Source organism: Sporothrix brasiliensis, assembly GCF_000820605.1.
Source record: "Sporothrix brasiliensis 5110 chromosome Unknown Cont17, whole genome shotgun sequence".
NCBI classification, from domain to species: Eukaryota; Fungi; Ascomycota; class Sordariomycetes; order Ophiostomatales; family Ophiostomataceae; genus Sporothrix; species Sporothrix brasiliensis.
Genome location: NW_024467136.1, coordinates 4,110,492 through 4,130,836, shown reverse-complemented (window position 1 = coordinate 4,130,836; position 20,345 = coordinate 4,110,492). Strand labels below are relative to the sequence as shown.

Here is a 20,345-nt window from a genome sequence, read left to right as displayed (position 1 = left end):
TCTGCGATGTTTTGAACCACTTGTACGGTGCATATACGTGGAGTATTATCTTTATTTTATTTCTTCTTTGAACTTTTACTTTCGTAAATGAAAAGCAAAAATAGTAGAAGAAATAAATAAAAAATAGAAGCTCCTCTGAGCAGCAATGTCATCCTTGTGCAGGGCTGTGAAGCGGCAAGTTAGCAAATGTCCACGACAGAGGCGAAAAGCACGAAAATCAACAGCAGGAGCGGGAATCGAACTTACGCCATGCTGATGTTCTCTGTATCGTAACGTAGTATGACCGGCCGCATTGCTGCGGCAAGATGTTTTGTTTCTTATTTGGTTTATAAAGGGAAAGACGGAAGTTGGGGGCCGTTGTTATGGTGGTGTGGCTCTGGCGTTGCTGCCTGGGCTGGCCTCAGCCGCCATGGCCAGTATCTACTCGGATATTCGACATGTACCTGTGGACGGATATGTATGTCATGCAGCATCTTTGTGTATCCTCACTCCTGTTCATAATTTCCAATTCATTTTTGTATCTTCACCGTCTTGCGTCTTCGTCGCCGTCGACGCCTACGACCCCCCCTTCAAATCAACACCGCACCAAATTCACCAACCACGTCCTTGACGCGCACCCGCTTCCCTTCGTCGGCCTGCCGCGCCAGCACGCGCCGCAGCAGCTCCCGCGCGCGGCGTGTGCTCGTGCCCCAGCCGGCCATGTCGGCCAGGTAGGCCAGGACCCAGTCTTGGTAGACGGGGTCGGTGACTTCGATGCCGGCGACGAAGACGGGCATGGGCCAGATGAGGCTGCGGGGGTGGTCGCTGGGTGACTGTCGAAGCACGTCGGGACGGCCCTGGGCCGTGTGCCGTTCCTCTCTCGACGCCCGGTCGGGCGTCTCGTTGTATTTGAGCTCCCGCGCAATCTGCACAATCTGCCGGGCCGCCGCCTGGGCCTCGTCGTCTGTGCGCACGTCGGGGGCGTCGACGCGGTTCAGCAGGATGGTCGCGGCCAGGCACATGGCCGTGGACACGCGGCGGTGGAAGGTGGTGCGGGCGACGTGGTCGGGGCTCGACGGCGTGTAGGCCTTGAGGAGGGCGGCGTGGACGACGTTGCTCTCGGCGCGGATGCGGGCAATGGTGGCGCGCAGGGCGTGAATCTTGGCGGCGCGGAGCTCGAGGAGGGCCGCCTGGTCGTGGTCGACAAGCGATGCCATGGCGTGCGTGGACGGATTGAGGGTGTCGCCGGGCGTTGTGGCTGCTTCCACGTCCACCGCCGCGTCTGCCGTCGTTGCCCCCTCCGCACACGTCCCTCGACTTGGGGTCTGCGCATGTGGGAAGCACGCGCGTGGGAAGCACGTCTCCATCCACGCCTCCAGCTCCCCCACCGCCGCAAACACGCCCATGATCTCGTCCGACAGCCGCTTGGCCGGCTCCTGCAGCAAATCGTCGTGCAGCTCGTGCGCTGGCAAGGCCGACCCAAAACAGGCAGCCAAGTAGTACTCTTGCGGCACGCCGTTGCCTCGCAGCGCCGAGATGCCCGACGATGCGGGGCCGCCGACGTGGTCGCGAAGAAAGCGGAAGAGTCCGCCTCCACCTCCTCCCCGTCCACCGCCGGCCCCATCCGTCGCCACCCCCCAGAGGCCGGCGCGCACGTCCAAGTACGCCAGCCACACGAGGATGCGCGCCTCGACGGGCCCGATGGCGGCGCGGAACCGCGGCCAGTCCGAGGCGAGCAGGCGGGCAATGCCGGCGAGGGCGTGGACCAGGCGGGGGGTGTCGCCGGACAAGATGTCGCCGTACGCGAGGAAGAGGGTGGTGGCGAGGAGCATGCGCAGGGTCGATGTCGGTGTCGCGTACGGCCCCGCCCCGGACCACAGCGCCGCCCTCAGCGCGTCTGCTGCCTGCCGTGCGCGCGCATAGTGGCGCACCTGCAGCGCGTGGTCGGTGCCGAGGGCCGGGGTGGTGCTGTTGTTCCTGTTGCCGTCGTCGCTGTCGTTGTCGCCGCCCCGGACCAACAGGTAGGCCGAGGTCCACGCGAGAATGGCGTGCCGCAGAGGCGAGTCGGGCTGGTGCTCGGCCGCACGGATGGCGTACGCGTAAAAGTTCCAGGGCGACGCGGCCGGCGACGCAAAGGCCGACTTGACGCTGAAGAAGGAGGCGAGATTGCGTTTGTAGTAGACGACGAGGGAGCGGTCGGCGGGGGAGTCGGCGTAGCTTGGGAGGGGCGAGAACGCGGAGAGGAAGGGAGAGGGAGAGAGGGGGGAGACCAGGACGGCCGACTGGGGACGGGCGTGCGAGAGGGCGTGCTGTGACTGTGTCCAGTCGGCCGCGGCAGGTTGCGAGGGCGCAGTCTGAAACGAATGCAGTGGTGCAGGCATGTCCAGGATGAATCCGTTGTCGTCCACCGCCGTCATGGACAACGTAGACGGTATGCTGATGCCGGGCAGGATGGCCCGGCCATCCATTGGCAGAACGTCGCTGCTGTCGGCAAAGAACGGCGCCGATGCATACAGACCAGGAGACGCGACAGCAAAAGCAGGCGGCGGCGGTCCTGGTGGCAGCGGTGGCGGTGGCCCTGCAAAGGACGGCGGATCAAACAGGAACGGCATGTCCAGGTCCCAGCCCGGACTCTGCGTCATGTCCAGCAAGGCATGGAGGGAGACGGGCGACGGTGCCTCCAACGTCGTCGCGGGCGATTCGAAGACGGGCGTCTGTGACGGACGCGGTCTCGGACTTGGACTCGGTCTCGGCCTTGGACTCGGCCCCGGCCCGTCCGCAGGCGACGCCCGTCTCCTGCGCCACTGCTTAAAGTTCTCGCCAAAGGACGACACACAGTCCAGCTGCAGCCGGCGACAGGCCGCACAGGGCGTCTCGCGGCTCTGGCACTTGACCTTGCGGCGGCGGCAGGTCAGACAGCCCCAGACGGAGCGCCGGGCGGACGTGGACGCGGACGACGTGGACGGCCGGACCGGAGTGGCCGCAGGTAGTGATGCTTTGGACATGGCGGCGTGTGCGTGTGGACGTGTGGACGTGTGGAGAGAGACGGTTGTGCAAAAGGAAGAGGACGAGGGGAAGAAACAAAAGTCTGGGGAAAACGTGGAGTGGAGGACCTGAACTGGGTAGAGCGCTGTGACATTAGCGCCGACCGCCAGTGGGCGATAGTGGACAACTCCACTGATTAGCGCATAGCGTCAAAGTAACCTGGGAACTGTCAGATGTGATAACAAACGCCCATCCAACATGCATTTGTTTTCATGGAAGAACTAGTTTAAATTGTCTTCTGCTGTGCATATATTTGACGTACTTTACTTTACAGCGGGCTGAAGACATATATTTCTATTCGTGTAAGGATGACTGAAGACATAACTCTGTATAAAGGCCTGTTCATAACTCATTCAAACATCTGACATCTATTTTGAACAACAATTCCCAGCCTCCTCGACACAAACACACTCCCTCACCCACCTACGGCCCCCCCTACGGGTGCTCCGGCCGCTCGACGCCCGGCTCCTCCTGCGATCCCCGCTTGTTGCCGGCCGGGCCGTGCAGGTCAAACGTCTGGAACTGGCCCTGGCACGGCGGGCCCTTGCAGACGGTAATCTGCCGCCGGGACAGGTTGTAGATGACGCAGGCGACGGTGGCCGAGTTGGCGCGGAAGGGGTAGCCGGGCAGGTGGCCGATGACGGCGTCGACGGGGTTGCGGTCGGGGTGCACGCAGAGGGCCTCGGGGTAGCTGATGTGGTCGGAAAAGGCGGCAACGAGCTGCGCCGTCGACAGCTGGCCGGCCTGCGCGGCGGCGCGCACGTTGGCCTCGAAGCGGTCGCGGCGGAACCAGCTGCTGCCGCCGGGGTACAGGCAGCGGACGTCGGCGCGGGCCAGGAAGCCCGGGTGGACAAAGTGGTTGGTGTGCACGAGGTAGCGGTCGTCGGCGTGCGTGCGCTCGACGCGGTAGACGCGGTCGGGCGTGACCTCGAGGCAGACGCCGAAGCCCTCGGCCGAGCTGACGGTGACGTTGTTGGACACGTGCCGCGGGAAGTTGTAGGCGCACGTCATGGCCTCGGCGAGGTGGTTGCTCTCGAGGATCATGCGGCGCAGCATGGACATGGGCAGCAGTGGCCGGACGTCCACGTCGTGCGCGACGCCCGCCGCGTCCACGTAGGGGTACGGAATGTAGTCGGCCGAGCTCATCAGCGAGTTGGCCGTCACGCCCAGGCCGGCCGAGTTCATGCCCGAGCGGCCCAGCTGGCCGGCCTCGGTCACCAGAAACAGCGACGGCTTGTGCTCCGACGCGTCCGGGTGCACCTCGAGGTAGATGATGCAGTCGTTCTCCCACAGCCGCGCGCTCATGTCCCAGTTCTGCGCCGTCACCATGTCGCCCGTCGCCGTGGCGTTGTGGTGGAACACGGCCGACGTGCACTCGTTGGCGTTGTCGTCGGGGCCGTTGACATCGGGGTCTTCGGGGTCTTCGGGGCCATTGACCGGCCGGCTGCCCGGCTCGTCCCCCAACCGCGCCAGGTCGTACCGCGAGTTGAGGAGCACAACATCGTCCAGCGTCACGCCCGCGCCGTCTGCAATGCCCTGCATCTCCTGCAGGCCGCTCGGGTAGTACTGCTCGAGCGCCGGCTTGTACACGTGCTGGATGATGGCCTCCATCAGCTCTGCCGAGTGCGCCAGCTTGCCCGGCCGCCGGTAGTACCGCACATTCTCCTGCACTTTGCCCGCCGCCTGCCGGCCGTGCGCGAGGCCGCGCTCATACGGCAGCCCGCGGGCGACGACGTGCTGGTACGTGAAGGGGTTGGAGGCTTCGATTTGAGTCATGATGGGGGGGGGGGGGGATGTAAGGGTGAAGGAGGAGGAGGGTTTGCAGGTGATGATGGGGAGTGTAAAGTGAATGCAGTTAGATACGGAGAATCAGGGCATATTTGGTTTTATCTTGCAGCGTTCTTGCAGCGTTCTTGCAGCGTTATGGATCTGACGGACGAAAACGACATCGGACATTGATCGTCTCATGTCGCCATTCATCACACGCCCAACGCGACATGCGTATCCACAGCATCGTTCCACGACCAAAGGAATCACCGGCACGAGCATGCCGGATTCTATCTCTGACATTGCCCACTGCTCGCCATGTTTGCCGCGTTTGTCGTCGACCATGTCTCGTCGTCTGATATTGTTTTCTCTTTTTCTCTTCTCCGCTCTCGCCGTTGTCGGAGCTTCATAGCTTCCCAAAGTAGAAGTCCTGGCGAGCAGCCCGGGTACAGAAAGACTGAGCAACGCCGTCAAATGGACACTCTTCTCGTGACCTACTGATAAGATGTTGCTCGCTGGAGTTGCTGTTCCTGGCATCGTCGTCGGCCGTCGCCAACATTGCCAAATCGGGCATAAATCGCGTGTAAGACAATGGGTCCACCCCAGTGCTGGGTTACAGTGGCGTTGGGTGGCATGTGTCGGCACTTTAGCGACATGTCGCTGCAACATAGGGCACTTCAAGGGCACTCAGCGGCACGTGGCACTGGCCGTCTAAACCCGTTTTGGTCTGGTTGCCGACGCCCCTCACATGTCGCGATGCCAGCATTTTAGTATTCAGCATTTTTATAATTCGCAAGTAGTTTTCACCACCACCCGAGACACAGCCGCGCATGGTTCCCCTCTTTCCTCCCCTGCCTTGGCCGTTCGCCTTATCTCGGTGTCGTGCTTCTCCACCTTTTCATCGTCCGTCGTGCATCTCCTCAAGTCTGGGGTAGATAGGAGATAGCAGATTGACAGACTGACAGACTGGCAGACTGGCAGACGGTGCATTGCATCGCCGACGTCGCGGGTCGTCGTCGCGTGGGATCTGCCCGCCGTTGCCTCTTTCGTCCCCCTCTGCCAGCCCTCTCGTGCCCTGTTGTCTGCATTTCCGTTCCGCCTAGTCGTCGCCGTCCCTGTAGATTGCGCGCACTCCCGGAACGGTGTCTATAATTATTCGGTCCTCCACCTGCCGCTGTCTCTCTGTCTTCTGATTCTTTTGATTTCTTTTCCCGCTTCTCATCTCGTCTCATCTCGTCTCATCTCGTCTCATCTCGTCTCATCTCATCCTTATCCCCCTCACTCTACACAATGTCGGAAAAACCCACTGGCCACGCCGGCTATGCCGACGAGGCTGCCACAGCGTCCGGCGGCGCCGTCCAGGTCCACGCCGTCACCATTGCCGAAAAGACGCGCGGCGTCGAGCACGACGACGCCGCCGACCTGTTTGCCGACGACGGCGAGGGCACCACGTTCGAGTACACCGAGGACGAGGCCCGGCGCGTCCTCCGCAAGCTCGATCTCGTCCTGCTGCCCACCATGATGATCTCGTACCTGCTGTCCTTCATCGACAAGGCCGCCCTCTCCAACGCGTCCATCCTCGGCATCCGCACCGACGACCACCTCGTCGGCCAGCAGTACTCGTGGGTCTCGGCCATCTTCTACTTTGGCTACCTCGTGGCCCAGTACCCGAGCGCCGTGCTCATGCAGAAGCTGCCCATCGGCCGCTACTTTGGCGTCATGATTGTGCTCTGGGGCCTCTGCTCCACCCTGACCGCCGTCACCACCAGCTTTGCCACCCTGGCCGTCGCCCGCTTCTTCCTGGGCTGCTTCGAGACGTGCATCTCGCCCGTCCTCACCATCTTCGTCGGCCAGTACTGGACCCGCCGCGAGCAGCCCCTGCGCGCCTGCGTCTGGTGGATGGGCGCGCCGGTCGGCGGCTTTGTCATCGACGGCCTCGCCTACTCCATCACGGGCCCCGGCTGGGGCGGCGGCAAGTACACGCAGTGGCAGGTCCTCTACCTGATCTGGGGCCCGCTGACCATGGGCTGGGGCGTGCTGCTGTTTTTTGTCATGCCCAACGCGCCCATGAAGGCCTGGTTCCTGTCCGCGCGCGAGCGCAAGGTCGCCGTGCTGCGCGTCATCGCCAACCACACCGGCATCGAGAACCGCCACTACCGCACCTACCAGGCCGTCGAGTGCCTCCGGGACGTGCAGGCCTGGGCCTTTTTCGCGCTGGCGCTGCTGCAGTGCATTGTCGGCAGCGGCCTGACCAACGTACGTATGCACCTTTATACAAATTCACAGACACAACCCATTGACCGGCTCCTGCTAACACGTCCAGTTCGACAAGATCGTCCTGACCGGCCTCGGCTACGACGACCACGAGTCCACCAAGGCCTCCTTTGGCGGCGACGGCGTCCAGCTCGCCTCCCTCCTCATCGCCGGCGCCGTCACCACGCGCTTTCGCAACGCCCGCCTCGTCGCCAGCATCGCCTCCAACGCCGTCGTCCTGCTCGGCTCCCTGCTCGTCTACTGCCTCCCCAAGGACAACATCCACGGCCGCCAGGGCGGCCTCTACATTATGTTTGTCAACACCGTCACCTACATCATGGTCATGTCCCTGCTCGCCTCCAACATCGGCGGCTTCACCAAGAAGGCCACCTGCGCCGTCATGGTCTTTGTCGGCTACGCCGTCGGCCAGATCATCGCGCCGCAGTTCTTCCTCGCCAAGGAGAGCCCCACGTACCCGACCGGCTTCCGCGCCTTTTACGTCTCGACCGCCCTCATGATTGTCATCCAGCTGGCGCTGCTCGTCTACCTCCGCTGGGAGAACGCCCGCCGCGATCGCATCGCGGCCGCCCTCGACCACGACGAGCAGGCCGACGCCGCCGCCTTTTTGGATCTCACCGACAAGGAGCAGCCGGGGTTCCGTTATATTTACTAAGATCTGGAAATGAGGAACATGTGGAGAGTATACGCGGGGATCGTATCGTACATAGTTTATATTTCTTCATTAATACTTTTATTTAAAAAGCCACACACACACAGACACACATTCATTCGGTTATGTTGATTCTTCAGCTTCCCTCACACCCGGATTTATCCTCTTGTGCCGCGTGGTTTGTGCCGTAGTGCTGTATTAGTATTAGCTGATGTCGTGCCGTGTCTGCCCAACTTGAACCGAGCGTGATAAGACGAAAATAGAAAAATAACAAAGAAATAGTCCGTACACTGGACGAAAACAGGGCCGTGGACCCAATGTAATCTCGACACAACACTCTTGTGCCGTGGTCTTCATCTCGTCCCAGCTACCAAAACAAGACTACCGTGCATCCAAACGACCACACCTCTCGCCACGGTTCTCCCCACCAGAGTGCGGACAATTGCAGACAGTAGTGGTCAAACCCTCTTACGTGACTGTACAAAAAGACACCCCAGCCCTCAGAACCTTAATTCTCGCATCCTTGCACTGGCATTTTGTGCCGTGTCCATCGCTGCGCGTATCGTCCTGTCTGTTTGCCGTCCTATACGGGGCCTGTCTAGTGGGTACTTCATTTACGGTGACCGGACTGCGTAAATTATGTCAACAGACGAAAACCTGTCATCATTCAGGGGCGCACCCCATATCCCGGATTTTTCCTCGGGCACTGCTCAACTGCGGAACTGCTGAATTGGAGCTCTGGCTGAATATATAGTGGTGGAATGCCCGCTCTCGCACTTGGCATCGTTTCTGCTCTTGTGTGGCAAGACTTCCAATCTCCTCATCTCGTCCTCCAGGATGCTGTCACCGTCAAACTATTCGACCGCGGCCGTCGCCGCTGCCTTGCTGTCCGTGTTTGGTTCGGTTTGCGCCAGCCCCCTTGCCGACGTCGAATACAGCCCGCAGCAGCTCGACGACCTCTGGGCGGCCGCCGCGGCCGCCACTCCAGCATACAATGCCGCCGGCTCTCCCCATTCCGGTGTCACCGTCACGCTGACCGGCACGCCCGTCGACGCAAGACCCACAGCGGTCGCCGCCACGATGCCGCCAGCCATCGCTGCCGTCCCAGGCCGACCCTTCCGCCCGCCCTTCCGGGGTCCGCCCTGGCTGACGGCCGGCATCGGCGCTGGCGGGACGGTGCCGGCCGGGTGGGGCACAGGCGTCTTGACGGCCGGGGCGGTCTGCGGACCATACACGCTGCCCGTCAACCTGCCGTTCTCGCCGCCGTGTCCCTACTCGTCGACGACTGCACACGACGACGAGCCATCGGCACCGCCGACGTCGACAGCACCAGCCCCCGGGCCGCCCTCGACGACCATTGTCAAAACCCTCCCGCCCACGACACTGCCGGCCGCCGCGGGCAGCCCCACGGCGGTGATTGTCACAGTGTCCGTGACACTGAAGCCGGACCCGCCGTACACGCCCGGGCCGCACGACGAAAGAGTGGCGACGACGCTGACGACGGCGAGGCGGGTCTGATGGGGTTGGGCTGGGTGTGGAATAGGAAACTTGGCACAGCGTAATCCATAGGCAAGCAAACTGTAATACTATTGTTTTTAAACATGTCTTTGCCGGCTATGCGTGTCTTTGCAGGTCAGCAAAAGTCGACATATCTGCCTATGTTAGCATGTCCACCGCAGTACTCGAAGTTTCCCTAATTTTCCCTTGCCATTGCTGCATCACCGCCGGTCGCTCTTGTCACCGCCGTCAAGTCATCCGAGCCTGGCGGTCTCCGTATCTCGTGGAGCGGGCCGGTCCGGTTTGGGTCGGGGTTGGGGTAGGGGGTAGGGCTGGAAAGGGAAAAAAAAAAGATTACAGAACAAAACGGAGCGCAACAGCGAAGAGGGAGTGTGGGCCATGGTAATAAACAAAAATCAAAACGACAGAGAAACAAGACAGAAGCACAACAAGAAAACGAACAAACAAGTGAACCAAAGAAGCAAAAGCGAGTGGGAATGTGAAGAGATGAAGAGAGACGAAGATCACACCCAAAACGGTGGAGAACGCATCGCCACGGCTTCCTATATTAGTTGGCAGCAGCAACAGGAACAATGGTCCTGTAGTCGGCAGCTAGTGCATGCAAATGACGCACCATGATATTGTACGCCGGGAGCTGTCCAACCTGCCGAAGTGCCGCCATGGTTCGATGGGATGCTTGGGCAGGAACCGTGTCGGTGGATCCCAGCGACGCAATGCCGTACGTGATTCTGTCCTGCTCCGTCAGCTTGTCCTTGCCAGTGCGAAGAGGAAAGCGGCAGTCTGGTACAATAATACGCCGTCAGTAAGCAGGAGCCCAGGATATAGTATTGATATAGTATTGATATAGTGTTGATATCGTATCGATGGAAAGGAATCGGGACGCACGCTGAACATTGCTTATAAACGCGTGGATGGCATCGCTCTTGACTGGCCACGCCGTGGCAGCGTCATCCAACAGAAACGGCACGCCGGGCTAAGCAGAAAGGAAGCAGGAGAGGCGTTTGTTCATTAGCCTCACGTGCCCATTGGTTCGGTTCCCGGTGCACTCCGCTGACGCGAACAATACAAACAAAACAAACGCACCTGGACGTTGTCGTCGTCGACATCACGATACAGTTCCAGGCTGCCACCAAGAAGCTGGCGCTCTGCCCAGCGACCGCTTTCACCCGTTGCGTTGCGTGCCCCTTCGTCGTCGTCCTCCGATTGTGTTTCATGGTACGTAAGGTACGTCACTGCCGGGGGGGTACTCGAAGCGTCGCTGCCGGCCAGGTAAGTTGTGAACGCGTGGCACGACTCGTGGAAAAAGGCAACCCCGAAGATGAAAAGAAAGGTGTCGTAGTTGTGTTTCGCCTTTCTTTTCAGTCTGTCTTCTTCAGCCGAGGATGCACCACGTACTGTCGGCTGCCACAGCCGAGTATCGTTCACAAGCATGGATTCCACAATCTGCCAAGTTAGTGTGCAGGACAAGGTAGCCGGATTGCGCAGGGGTTGTTGCCGAAACACGAAATTGTACACCATACCAGAGGGTTGATGGAGAAGTGGCATGATGCCCTTGGGATGAACGCATCCAACTGGCTTTCGACAGACGAATATGTCTCGATATGCGCGATGACATCCAAGCTGGTGATGCCCGGGTCGATTGTCACCCACGGAACGTAGAGTCTCATCTGCTGGACAAAGTATCGGACGTAGCTACTCATGTACGCCTCGTCGCCATCAAACGGATCCGAGCCTTCCGAGCCCGTTGCCCGCCATGCGCGAACAACGCTCGTGCCGAGGTCTCGGAGCACATTTTGACCGGCTGCTGATTCAAGGAGCTCCAGCGCAATGTTCAGCGCCGTAGCAATCTGCAAACAAGTCAGCGGATGTCTGCACTGCTTGTGCTTGTGCCCGTCGGCACCGAATCGGCATGCTGAAGAAAGGTCAAAGTCGTCCTCACGAGTACAAACTCTCTCCTTTCAGGTTCAACAGGCACAAAATGTCCCGAACCATCCATCTCTGCGAGAGAAAAAGAGTGTAGCATGAGTCGCTCAGCAATCTGGCGACCACCACTGCTGGTTGACGGAGAGCCCCTCGACGAAGATGAGGCAGCAAAGTGGCCGAATCGGTTGGAGCTCATGGCTGCAGGACTTGGGCTCGTTTGGCCGCGTACGTAGACAGGGGAGTCGCTTCTGAAGGACAAAAAAACAAAAAACACAGAGTGCAAAACGTGCAACAGTTGAAGATAGACAGCGAATGCCGTGTTTTGGTGGTACGAGCAGACGAGCAATATATATTTAGTTCAATCCGGCTTCCGTACAGGTTCTTCTCAAACAATGCGAACAGTCGACCATCGTCGCAAGCTCATACAAAACGCTCTATATACCAATAACCATGCACTTTGCAAAGAACGGATAAGAGCGAAGGAAGCAAAAAAAGACTTAAAGGTGTAGCTTGACATACGCGCCAGCCATTCTCAGCGACCTGCATCGCCTGAAACGAGGTATGGAGCAATGGCAACACACACCTCGTCCACCCGAAGACGGTCGTCCTATCAGTAATATAGAACACCTTGTCAGGCGAGCAAAATATCATCAGGGGGGCCCAGAAACCGACCACAAACGCCTCTTGGTACTGCAATGCGACGCGGGTGCCATTGAGCTGTCATATTGGCGGTTAGGCCCTGATATAGAGCAATTCCTGTCCCATTCAAGGGTGCGGCTGGTGCCCCTTTGTCCGCATAAGAATGAAACGTCAAATCATGGTCGCCAGATTGTCGGCACATCATTACCCCGCTCCGTTCCAGCGATATCCCGTCAGTACCGTCTTTGCTTCCATCATTCAAACTGAAAACTGCATGAAAACCAGCGCGTTGCTCGAGCACGGCGGTACAACCTCCCGACGGACGAATCGATACTGACCTATGGGGTTTCCACGATTCACACACTGGTATCCGCAATGGCCGCAGCACCGCAAGACTCACCTGCCACTCTCCTCTCACTCAAGCACCTGGATGCTGAGCGCTTGTCCGTTGTCACGCTGGCACTGGAGAACATTCTGAGTCTCCCTGACGTCGAGCTCACATATGCACAAATTGTCGACGGGCTCCCGCTCCGAAAAGTCTATGTCGAGTCCCGCGGGTTTGTCCCGACCATCGTCTCGGAGCACGAATCCCTGTGCGATGGCGCCTTGGACCGCGTGCGCGACGCCCGGAGCAAGCTGGACATGAACACACTTTTCTTTCCGCAGACAGTGCGTGTGGCACCACTTCTTGTTGCCTCGTCTAGCCGCTCACTCGTGTTGCCCATCACAGTTGCCCATCTAACATGACAAACAGGCCCTGGAGCGATACGCCCACGCCCGTGCTGGCTCCGTCGCGTTTTGTCTCTGCTTGCTTGAGCTGCTCGCCGTCGCATGCCATCAGATTGGCGCCACGCTCTACGAATGGAGCGACGCCGATGCCCTCCACAGCCGCGCATCCGTGCTGGCCGCCATCGGCCATGAGCTGGACGCGAACCGGCGCAACCGTGTCTTCCACCCGAGCAATCTGCCGAAACACACCCACTTCTACCACCACAGCTACATCTACCAAGATCAATACCCGCGGGGCGTGGCCGACATGGTGGGCTACTGGGCGGAGACGCGCATTTTTGGCGGCGTCGCCGTGTTTGACCGGGGCCGTTCTGGTGACGCCAATGGCGGCGTGTACTTTCACTCCGACCGACACAGCTACGGCACCTCGTTGTACCCGCCGACCGAAGACCAGTTGAAGGCACTCATGGCATTCTTCACGTCTACGACGGTGACGGCGACGGCGACGGCGACGGCGGCCGCCCTCCCCCCCGAAGCATGCCCCCTCCCCGTCGTCTCGACCAGTGCCAATCGGTGGCGGTGGGACGCGGGCTTCGCATTCCTCCACTGGAACATCTTCCGGGACCGCTACGAGCGGAACGTGTCGCCAACCTATCGGCCGTATCGTCACAAAATGCCGGCCAGTACGTGGCCCGAAGTCGGCGACGACAATGAAATTTTCCGTCAGTTTGTGATTGAACACGATGGACTCGAGCCGGTGGACCACGCGGCCATTGCGACGGCCAAGGAGAACCTGAAAAAGATCACACCCACTTCGCCGAAATGGCGCGGACCGATGCCGAGCATGGATGAGCCCAATCCGCCGTGGAAGCCGCCCTACTACCACGACCTGGCGAGGCAACTGGAGTAGGTGGGCTCAAACCAATTGGTGCCGTCTATTGTACGAGGGAGGTGGAAATCTCGCTTTTCTTTTTTTTCTTTTTTTAAATCGATTTCGTACACAAAACCTTTGGCCTGCGTATCATCAATTGTCTTCCATATTTCCTTGTCCGACTGCCGACGACGGCCGTGACACACTACGAGAGTCCCAATGGGGCTACGAGTAGCTACGGCTTCCACGCTTCCACCTCACTCGTCGATTGGTGGTGGGCGGTCCGGCGTGATTGGCCGCATGGACGGCCTCGTGGGCCTCAAAATACGACCGGCATGGCACGTTCTATGTCTGCGGCCGCTGCTCTCATATCTCTCAATACGTCCATAAATACTTGTTTTCGACTCGTTTTTGTCTTGGTATCGTACCGGGGTTGTTTGTCAGTACCCAAGCCTTCTTTTCATAGCGGCCTGTTTAGCTGCAAAGCAATGTCATCATCGTCGTCAATACTGTCATCGCATACTTGCGACGCCAACTGCACTACCATGGACTCTACATCCCTGTCGCCAGCGTCTCCTGCATCTCCTGCATCTCCTGCATCTCCTACACGAGATAGCCAGTATGACGGGGCACTAGCAGTCCCCCAATTCCCGCATCCGCTCGACTTGGAGTCGCTTAGGTATCCCAGTGCAGCTTCGTGCTGGCTGGCTATCCTCAACATCTTCGGCGACACACTGCGGCCTGTCGGCTCAGACGCCTGCGACGTCGAGAGAATTTGCGCCGAGGCCTCAGTCGCTCTCAACAAGCTCTGTCCCGCCATCGACGATTGTCTTCAAGCTCATGATGATCTCTGCGGACAGTCGCGACAAAAACTCCGTCGGGGACGAAGATTACGAAAGCTTTATTGGCGAGGACGAGCACAAAGCCCAAACCCACGAATGAAGCAGGTAAAACATGAGAAAGCGGAACACGAGGTTGAACTGACACGTACGTTTGCGTTGTAGATGGAGATGGAACTACGGGAGGAAGGGAAGAAAGAGAGGGAGAGGCAGAAGCAGCGGACAACGGAAGCAGTGTCTGAATAAGCAACAGTGGTAATCGGGTCTAAGGAGAATAGACGTGCAGACGCAATATAAACAATGACAATTTCAGCCAAGCACAAGAAAACAACCCAGACTGAGACAGACCGGAACTAGACTCCCCATCACGAGCTCTGCCCAAAGGCACACTGACATCGCTCGACCACTTCAAATTCTTTGTTGATCAAGGCCCGTCCACCGCATCTCTGGCAGGGCAGCGCGTACTGGTGGGTGGTCTCGTCAAACTGGGGCTGGTGCGGGCTGGCCAGCATGGCCACGAGCGGCGGGCACTCCGGGTCCTCGGGGATGAACGCCGCCTGGGTAAAGGGTGCGTAGCCGTCGTAGGGCATGCCGAGGATGCCGCGCGCGTGTGCGCGGCGCGCGAGCTTCTGGCGGATGTCGTTCTTGAGGCGCTTGACCTCGGCCTGCTGGTGCGCGCGCCGCAGCAGCTTGTGGAGCATCTTGAGCTCGGACTTGAGGTCGCGCTCTTCCTGCCGGGCCGCGTCGAGCCGGGCCTGGTGCTCGCGCTGACCCTGTTGGACGTTGTGGTAGAGAAGCTCGGCCGTGCTGGTCGTCGCCGCGTTGGACCACACGCGGCTGGCGCCCGGCCGGCCGGCGGCGTACGTGCCCGGGCCGCCGACAATGGGGTGGCCCAGGACGGGGTCGGGGAGGCCGAACGGGTTGTTGTGGATGGTCTCGGGGTATTTGCTCTTTTTTGTGTCCTTGTCCCACGGCCGGTTTGGGTCGTCGGTGAACACGAGCCGTGCGGTCTCGGCTTGTCTCTGGAAGTCGGCCGCGCTGATCAGCCGCGCAGGATCCGCCGGCGCCAACTCGTGGGCATCGTACTGATGGCGTTAGCTGGTGACGAATGGCTCCGCGAGTGCTTTTGCTTTTCCTTTTTATTATTTATTATTTATAGGATAACCCAAGACACGTACAAGAGAGTTGCCATTGACTGCAAACGGCGGCAGGCCCATGTGGTTTTGCATGTGCATGGCCAAGCTTGTTTGCCTCTCTGCTTCTGCCCTCGCCTGTTTCTGCAGGGCTGTCTCGCCGGTCGGTGGCGGGCCTACCGAGAAGCCAGACAGGCTGCTGCCGTCCGTTGTGTACGTTCCATCCTGCGAGAAAACAGAGGGCGGCCCAGACATGGCGATATAGTAAAAGTGGAGTCGACTGGGAATGTATCGAAACGGCCTTGGTATATCTGTATCGTAGATGTCCAGAGTTATGGAGATGAGGACGGACTACGGCAGCAACGACGATGAACAGCCGGAGAGCAGGATTATATGCATTTGAAATGTACGCGCTGTCTCCTCCCCCCCCCCAGCCGATGAGGCTCTTCCATATCCCATGTCCAGCGAGAAGGCGGTCCGCAGCAATGCGGCCTGCGAAAACGACCACCACGTCTGCTGTTGTGGTGGCTGTACGTCGCATGCTTGCAGGCTCGGTGCTGCATGTGGCCAATGAAGACAGACTGTGGCTTAGACGCCTGATGCTGCACGCCTGAAGCCTGATGCCTGACCCCTGTTCGGCCGGCTGCAGACTTATGCACGACAATTTGTCATAGACAAGTCTCGAACGTCTGCTCCCAGAGCGAAATAATTTGTGTAAAATATCGCATGACCACTCTGGCCACCGTGACGCCAATTGGTGTTGTGGATGCTTCTGAACGTAGAAAGTTATAGAGACTAGCTCCAACTAGAACAAGTAAACGATACATGTGAAAATAGACCAAGCACACAAAGCCCTTATCCGAGAACAGGGCAAGAAAACAAGCGTTGGTACAATAATTGAAGGATGGCAACGTAGAAACAAACGAAGATTAGCCGCTATCCAAACACGGCGGCTGACCAAATACCCCACCATCACACCACGTTCGGTGTCACTTCCTTCATACATTTTACACTACGCACGACTATTTGATATCAACAACGACGTCAAAACATTCGGCCACGACGTCGGCCACAACGTCGGCCACTCACAACCCGACGATGGACTCTGATACCAAGGCACCAGCCGCTACTACGGCCAGCGCCGAAGCGGCGGCACCCGTACCGCGCACAGCGTCCACTATGGATGTGGATACCGCAACTCCTTCACTCCCGCTTCCACTCGGCTTGGAGACGCTTCGGTATCCGACCGCATCTTCGTGCTGGCTAGCCATCCTCAACATCTTTGGCGACGCACTGCGGCCCGTCGGCTCGGACACCTGCGACGTCGAGAGAATCTGCGCCAAGGCCGCAGTCGCTCTCAACATGCTCTGTCCCGCCATCGACGAGAGTCTTCCCGCTCATGATCATATCATTGTGGACAAACCCGACGGACGCTCCGTCGGAGACAAAGATCACGAAAACGCCTTTGGCGATTCCGGAAACAAAAACCACGATTACTCCGTTGGTGACTATGTGTGGGAGGTCTGGACAGTGTATCTTGACGCTGTCCGAGCCATTCCGGGCGAGACAAGGTATGCCGATAAAAAGATGGTAATAGAGATCTATGTGGGCATTTTGGATGCCCTGCGCCAGCTACTACGTGGTGTGATCCGGTTATGGGACCGTGAACATCGGCTCTGGAACGACCTGCCTTTGTTTGACGAATTCATGGCCGAGAGCGAGAATGGGCCGTGGCTAGCGGACGAGCCGTCGGACGATGCGATCCGGCAGTTTTGCAATCAGAGCGCGCTTCGGGTGCAATTTAGCAACATGGACATGGCCCCATGGGAAGACTACGGCATGGATCCCTTACGAGATGCGCTGGAAGGTGGAGAGACGAAAGGAGACGAGATGGAAAACATGGCGGAGAGCAACGACAGCAACGACAGCAGCAGCAACAAAGGCGACATATGGACGCAGCGTCGGAAGTGCGACATACTGGCGGCTACAACGTGGCTCATCTACGGCAGCCCAAAGCTGCTACAGCTGGCCCAATTAAGCGACTCGCACAATGAACAGCACGGCAGCAGTCGCTTCACTTATGATGATGATGATGCTGTTTCGCCGGGTCCATTGTTTCGGGCGGAGCATCCAGACGCCCGACATGGTATGTCTGGGTTGCGCTGGCGGTTTTGGAAGGTCAAGTTGGAAGCATTGCTGCTGCCACACAAGGTCTCAACATTGCCCAATGATGTGCGGGACGCTGTGGCATGTGCCCTTGCGAAGATGGAACAGGCAGAACATGAGAGAGCGGAGCACGACGCTGCACTAACGCGCAAGTTTGAGTTGCAGATGGAGATGGAACTTGAAGAGGAGAAGGAGAAGGAGATGACAAAGGTTACAGACATTTTCGAACTGGAGAAACTCCGACGATTCACATCCACGTCGACCGAGCTGGCCATCCTCACCATCTTTCGCCAGGCACTCCGGTCGGATGTCGTTCCGGATGTTGAGAAAACGTCTGCCTTGGCAGCGGCCGCCATTAACGCGCTGTGCCCCCCGATAGGAGACACCAACAACAGTCAAGCAGCGTCCGAGGTCATCGAGACGTTTCTGTGGGAGCTGTGGACCCTCTATTTGGAAGTCGCACGGTCCGTCCCGCACAATGCGGAACATCCCGGTCAAGCGACCCTGATCGGCATCTTGGACGCGCTGCGCCTGCTGCCTCGCGGTACCGTCACAATCTGGAACGGCGAGATGGAGCTCTGGAGTGCGTTGCCCTTGCTCCGGGCGGTGGTGTTCGACCACAGTAGCGGCCCGTGGGGCGTATCGCCGGGCGTGGATGTGGACGACGAGGCACAAAGAGAAGACGACATCCGTTACTGGCGCAACCAGAATGCCTTTTTAGCGCGTTGTCTGCAGGAAAAACTGGCCATGTGGGACGGCTATGCTGTCCGAGCCATGGAGAAGGCGTTGGAAGGAAGAGAAGAAGAGGAAAAAGAGGGGGGGGCGATGGGAGAGATTGGAGAGACTGGCGAGTCTGGCGAGACTGGTGAGGTTGGCCTTGGTGACAAGACACCAAAGACGCTCACGACTCGACAGCGATGCGACCTCCTGGCCGCAACGACATGGGCGATCCACAGCAGCCCGGCGCTGCTCGACGCGGCGGACATGTACGATGTCACCCCGGCGCTTGGAGGTGGAAGCGGCGAGGACAAGACGGCGCTGGACCCAGGCCCGCGGTTCCGCGCCAGAGTGCCGGACGCGCGGGCCGGCCTGACCACGGCGCGGTGGACGTTCTGGAAGACGGAGTTTCAGGCGCTGTTGCAGTCGCCCGACGTCATCGTGACGGACGACGTGCGTGAGGCCGTGGCACTGGCCGTGGAGCGGATGGAACAGGCCGAAGCAGAAAAGGCGGAAAAGGAGGACGACGTCTTTCGCGAGTGGGAGGCGGAAATGGAGCTGGCGGGAGACGACGGCGGGAGTGAAGATTATGGTGACGACTCTGATTGAGGTTGATAATGACGATGACAACGACGACAGGCCTCGTTACGGATGACTAGGCTATGTACACATATAAACTGTACGATTAGATACTAGCACATATTAGGGACAACGATGCAAGCGATGCTTTGATTCGTAAATGAACGTCAACTCGAATACACTACCGGAAGAATCACTGTCCGTATGCCATCGCCATGCCACAACACCGTCACACCGTTTCTGGATGGAATTCTGTACGTGGCCTCGCCAACGCTGTTTATCGGAACATCAACCAGCGACGAGCTGTCGAGAAGAAACGCTACAGATGGCCGAGATGGCCGAGATGTCGAGATGGCCGTCTTCGAAACACTGAATCCAGATGACGCAGTGTGGGTGAACAAGCAGGGTGGTATAGACAACGAGTCTCACCTACCAGATACAGCCCAGTTAATAGCTGTCCAGGCGGAAGGACTGCTTATAACACCCCTCAAGTCCAACGACGGGCCGACCCGGACGCCTCGGAACGGTCAACAACTAGAATCAACGCCCATTGGTGATATTGATCGAGATGTTCCTAGACAAGCATCGTATTGGTATTGATCGTACAGGGTAGATGAAATACTGTAAAAATTGACATGCGGCCGTCTTGTGGTGTAATACTCCGTCCTGTGGATGCATCCGTGCCGGGAATAGCCCCACAATCCGAAGCACGACTACGTCCAGCATTGGAGGCTACAGTTTCGGGCCAGACCTGCCGATGGATTCTCGTCTGGCTTTTCATGAAATAGTAAGTGCCCAGGGCCCCGTGCCGGGCCTGCTGCTGATTTTATCTTGAGCAATGCTCCCTTCTCGGCCACAGCTGAACCGATGTGCCTGTAATCCCGTGCTCTAAAATTCCATCCGTGATTTGTCTTTGTCGATTCTCCAAATCCATCCAGGGAACCAACGTGCCTAGCTTGCCGTGTTCCTATGAGACGAACGGTTAAACTCAATTCCCCAAACGTCTGCCGATGTCGACTTGCGTATTCGCTTTCCTCTGTTCTCTGCTGATTGTCTCTCAATTTCCCGTTTTTATTTCACGATCCCTTCTTATCTCACTTCTTTTTTTGAATGCTGTCTTTCATCACGCTCCTTGATTCGCCGCTCTCTTGTCTCACGTGTCTCTGCATCTGCATGTCGGATTCCGTGCTTTTGTTCCATACAGTCGTTTCGTCTCTGCCCAACCCTTTTCTTTATAAGCTGACCAATCCGTCCGTCGCGTCGGATGCATTACCATACGCACCCAACAGACGGAACAAAGCCAAGCCACTGTCCGCGCCGATACCTAATCGCCCTACAAAAATACATCTCCGTATACCCAAGCCCCGCCCTTCCATCGTCATCCCACACACGTTATTGTCAAGGTCTTCCAAGTAAACAAAAGCATCGATTTCCCTCTCCTGTTCCATCTTCTTTTTATGTCACTTTACACACGTTGTCTGCCCTGAGCATCCTCTCATCAACACAACACCCCCCCT

At 58.4% G+C, this 20,345-nt stretch overlaps 7 protein-coding genes across 7 annotated transcripts in view; 3 read left to right on the top strand and 4 right to left on the bottom strand.

Moving 5' to 3' along the window:
• Nucleotides 1-569: 569 nt before the first annotated feature.
• SPBR_02396 (uncharacterized protein) lies at nucleotides 570-2,984 on the bottom strand (the record flags this gene model as incomplete). Its single annotated transcript, XM_040760699.1, has 1 exon — nucleotides 570-2,984. The coding sequence occupies one exon, from the start codon at nucleotides 2,982-2,984 to the stop codon at nucleotides 570-572; it is 2,415 nt and encodes an 804-aa protein (XP_040621172.1).
• Nucleotides 2,985-3,459: 475 nt separating this feature from the next.
• SPBR_02837 (uncharacterized protein) lies at nucleotides 3,460-4,800 on the bottom strand (the record flags this gene model as incomplete). Its single annotated transcript, XM_040761140.1, has 1 exon — nucleotides 3,460-4,800. One exon carries the CDS (start codon nucleotides 4,798-4,800, stop codon nucleotides 3,460-3,462), a length of 1,341 nt encoding a protein of 446 aa, XP_040621171.1.
• Nucleotides 4,801-6,081: 1,281 nt separating this feature from the next.
• SPBR_02689 (pantothenate transporter) lies at nucleotides 6,082-7,717 on the top strand (the record flags this gene model as incomplete). Its single annotated transcript, XM_040760992.1, has 2 exons — nucleotides 6,082-7,047; nucleotides 7,115-7,717. 2 exons carry the CDS (start codon nucleotides 6,082-6,084, stop codon nucleotides 7,715-7,717), a joined length of 1,569 nt encoding a protein of 522 aa, XP_040621170.1.
• Nucleotides 7,718-8,568: 851 nt separating this feature from the next.
• SPBR_02322 (uncharacterized protein) lies at nucleotides 8,569-11,351 on the bottom strand (the record flags this gene model as incomplete). Its single annotated transcript, XM_040760625.1, has 7 exons — nucleotides 8,569-8,962; nucleotides 9,008-9,228; nucleotides 9,846-10,012; nucleotides 10,118-10,205; nucleotides 10,316-10,675; nucleotides 10,753-11,079; nucleotides 11,208-11,351. 7 exons carry the CDS (start codon nucleotides 11,349-11,351, stop codon nucleotides 8,569-8,571), a joined length of 1,701 nt encoding a protein of 566 aa, XP_040621169.1.
• Nucleotides 11,352-12,169: 818 nt separating this feature from the next.
• Nucleotides 12,170-13,433, top strand: SPBR_02878 (uncharacterized protein; the record flags this gene model as incomplete). The annotated part of the gene is made up of 2 exons (XM_040761181.1): nucleotides 12,170-12,463; nucleotides 12,549-13,433. 2 exons carry the CDS (start codon nucleotides 12,170-12,172, stop codon nucleotides 13,431-13,433), a joined length of 1,179 nt encoding a protein of 392 aa, XP_040621168.1.
• Nucleotides 13,434-14,598: 1,165 nt separating this feature from the next.
• On the bottom strand, nucleotides 14,599-15,621 carry SPBR_03034 (uncharacterized protein; the record flags this gene model as incomplete). The annotated part of the gene is made up of 2 exons (XM_040761337.1): nucleotides 14,599-15,318; nucleotides 15,412-15,621. The coding sequence occupies 2 exons, from the start codon at nucleotides 15,619-15,621 to the stop codon at nucleotides 14,599-14,601; spliced, it is 930 nt and encodes a 309-aa protein (XP_040621167.1).
• Nucleotides 15,622-16,464: 843 nt separating this feature from the next.
• SPBR_09104 (uncharacterized protein) overlaps nucleotides 16,465-20,345 on the top strand; it is a gene marked incomplete at both ends in the record, with an annotated part of 9,201 nt that continues 5,320 nt past the window's right edge. Inside the window, one exon of the mRNA XM_040767230.1 lies at nucleotides 16,465-18,829. Within this exon, the coding sequence (XP_040621166.1) occupies nucleotides 16,465-18,829 (2,365 nt within the window). The remainder of the gene's footprint in view (nucleotides 18,830-20,345) is intronic.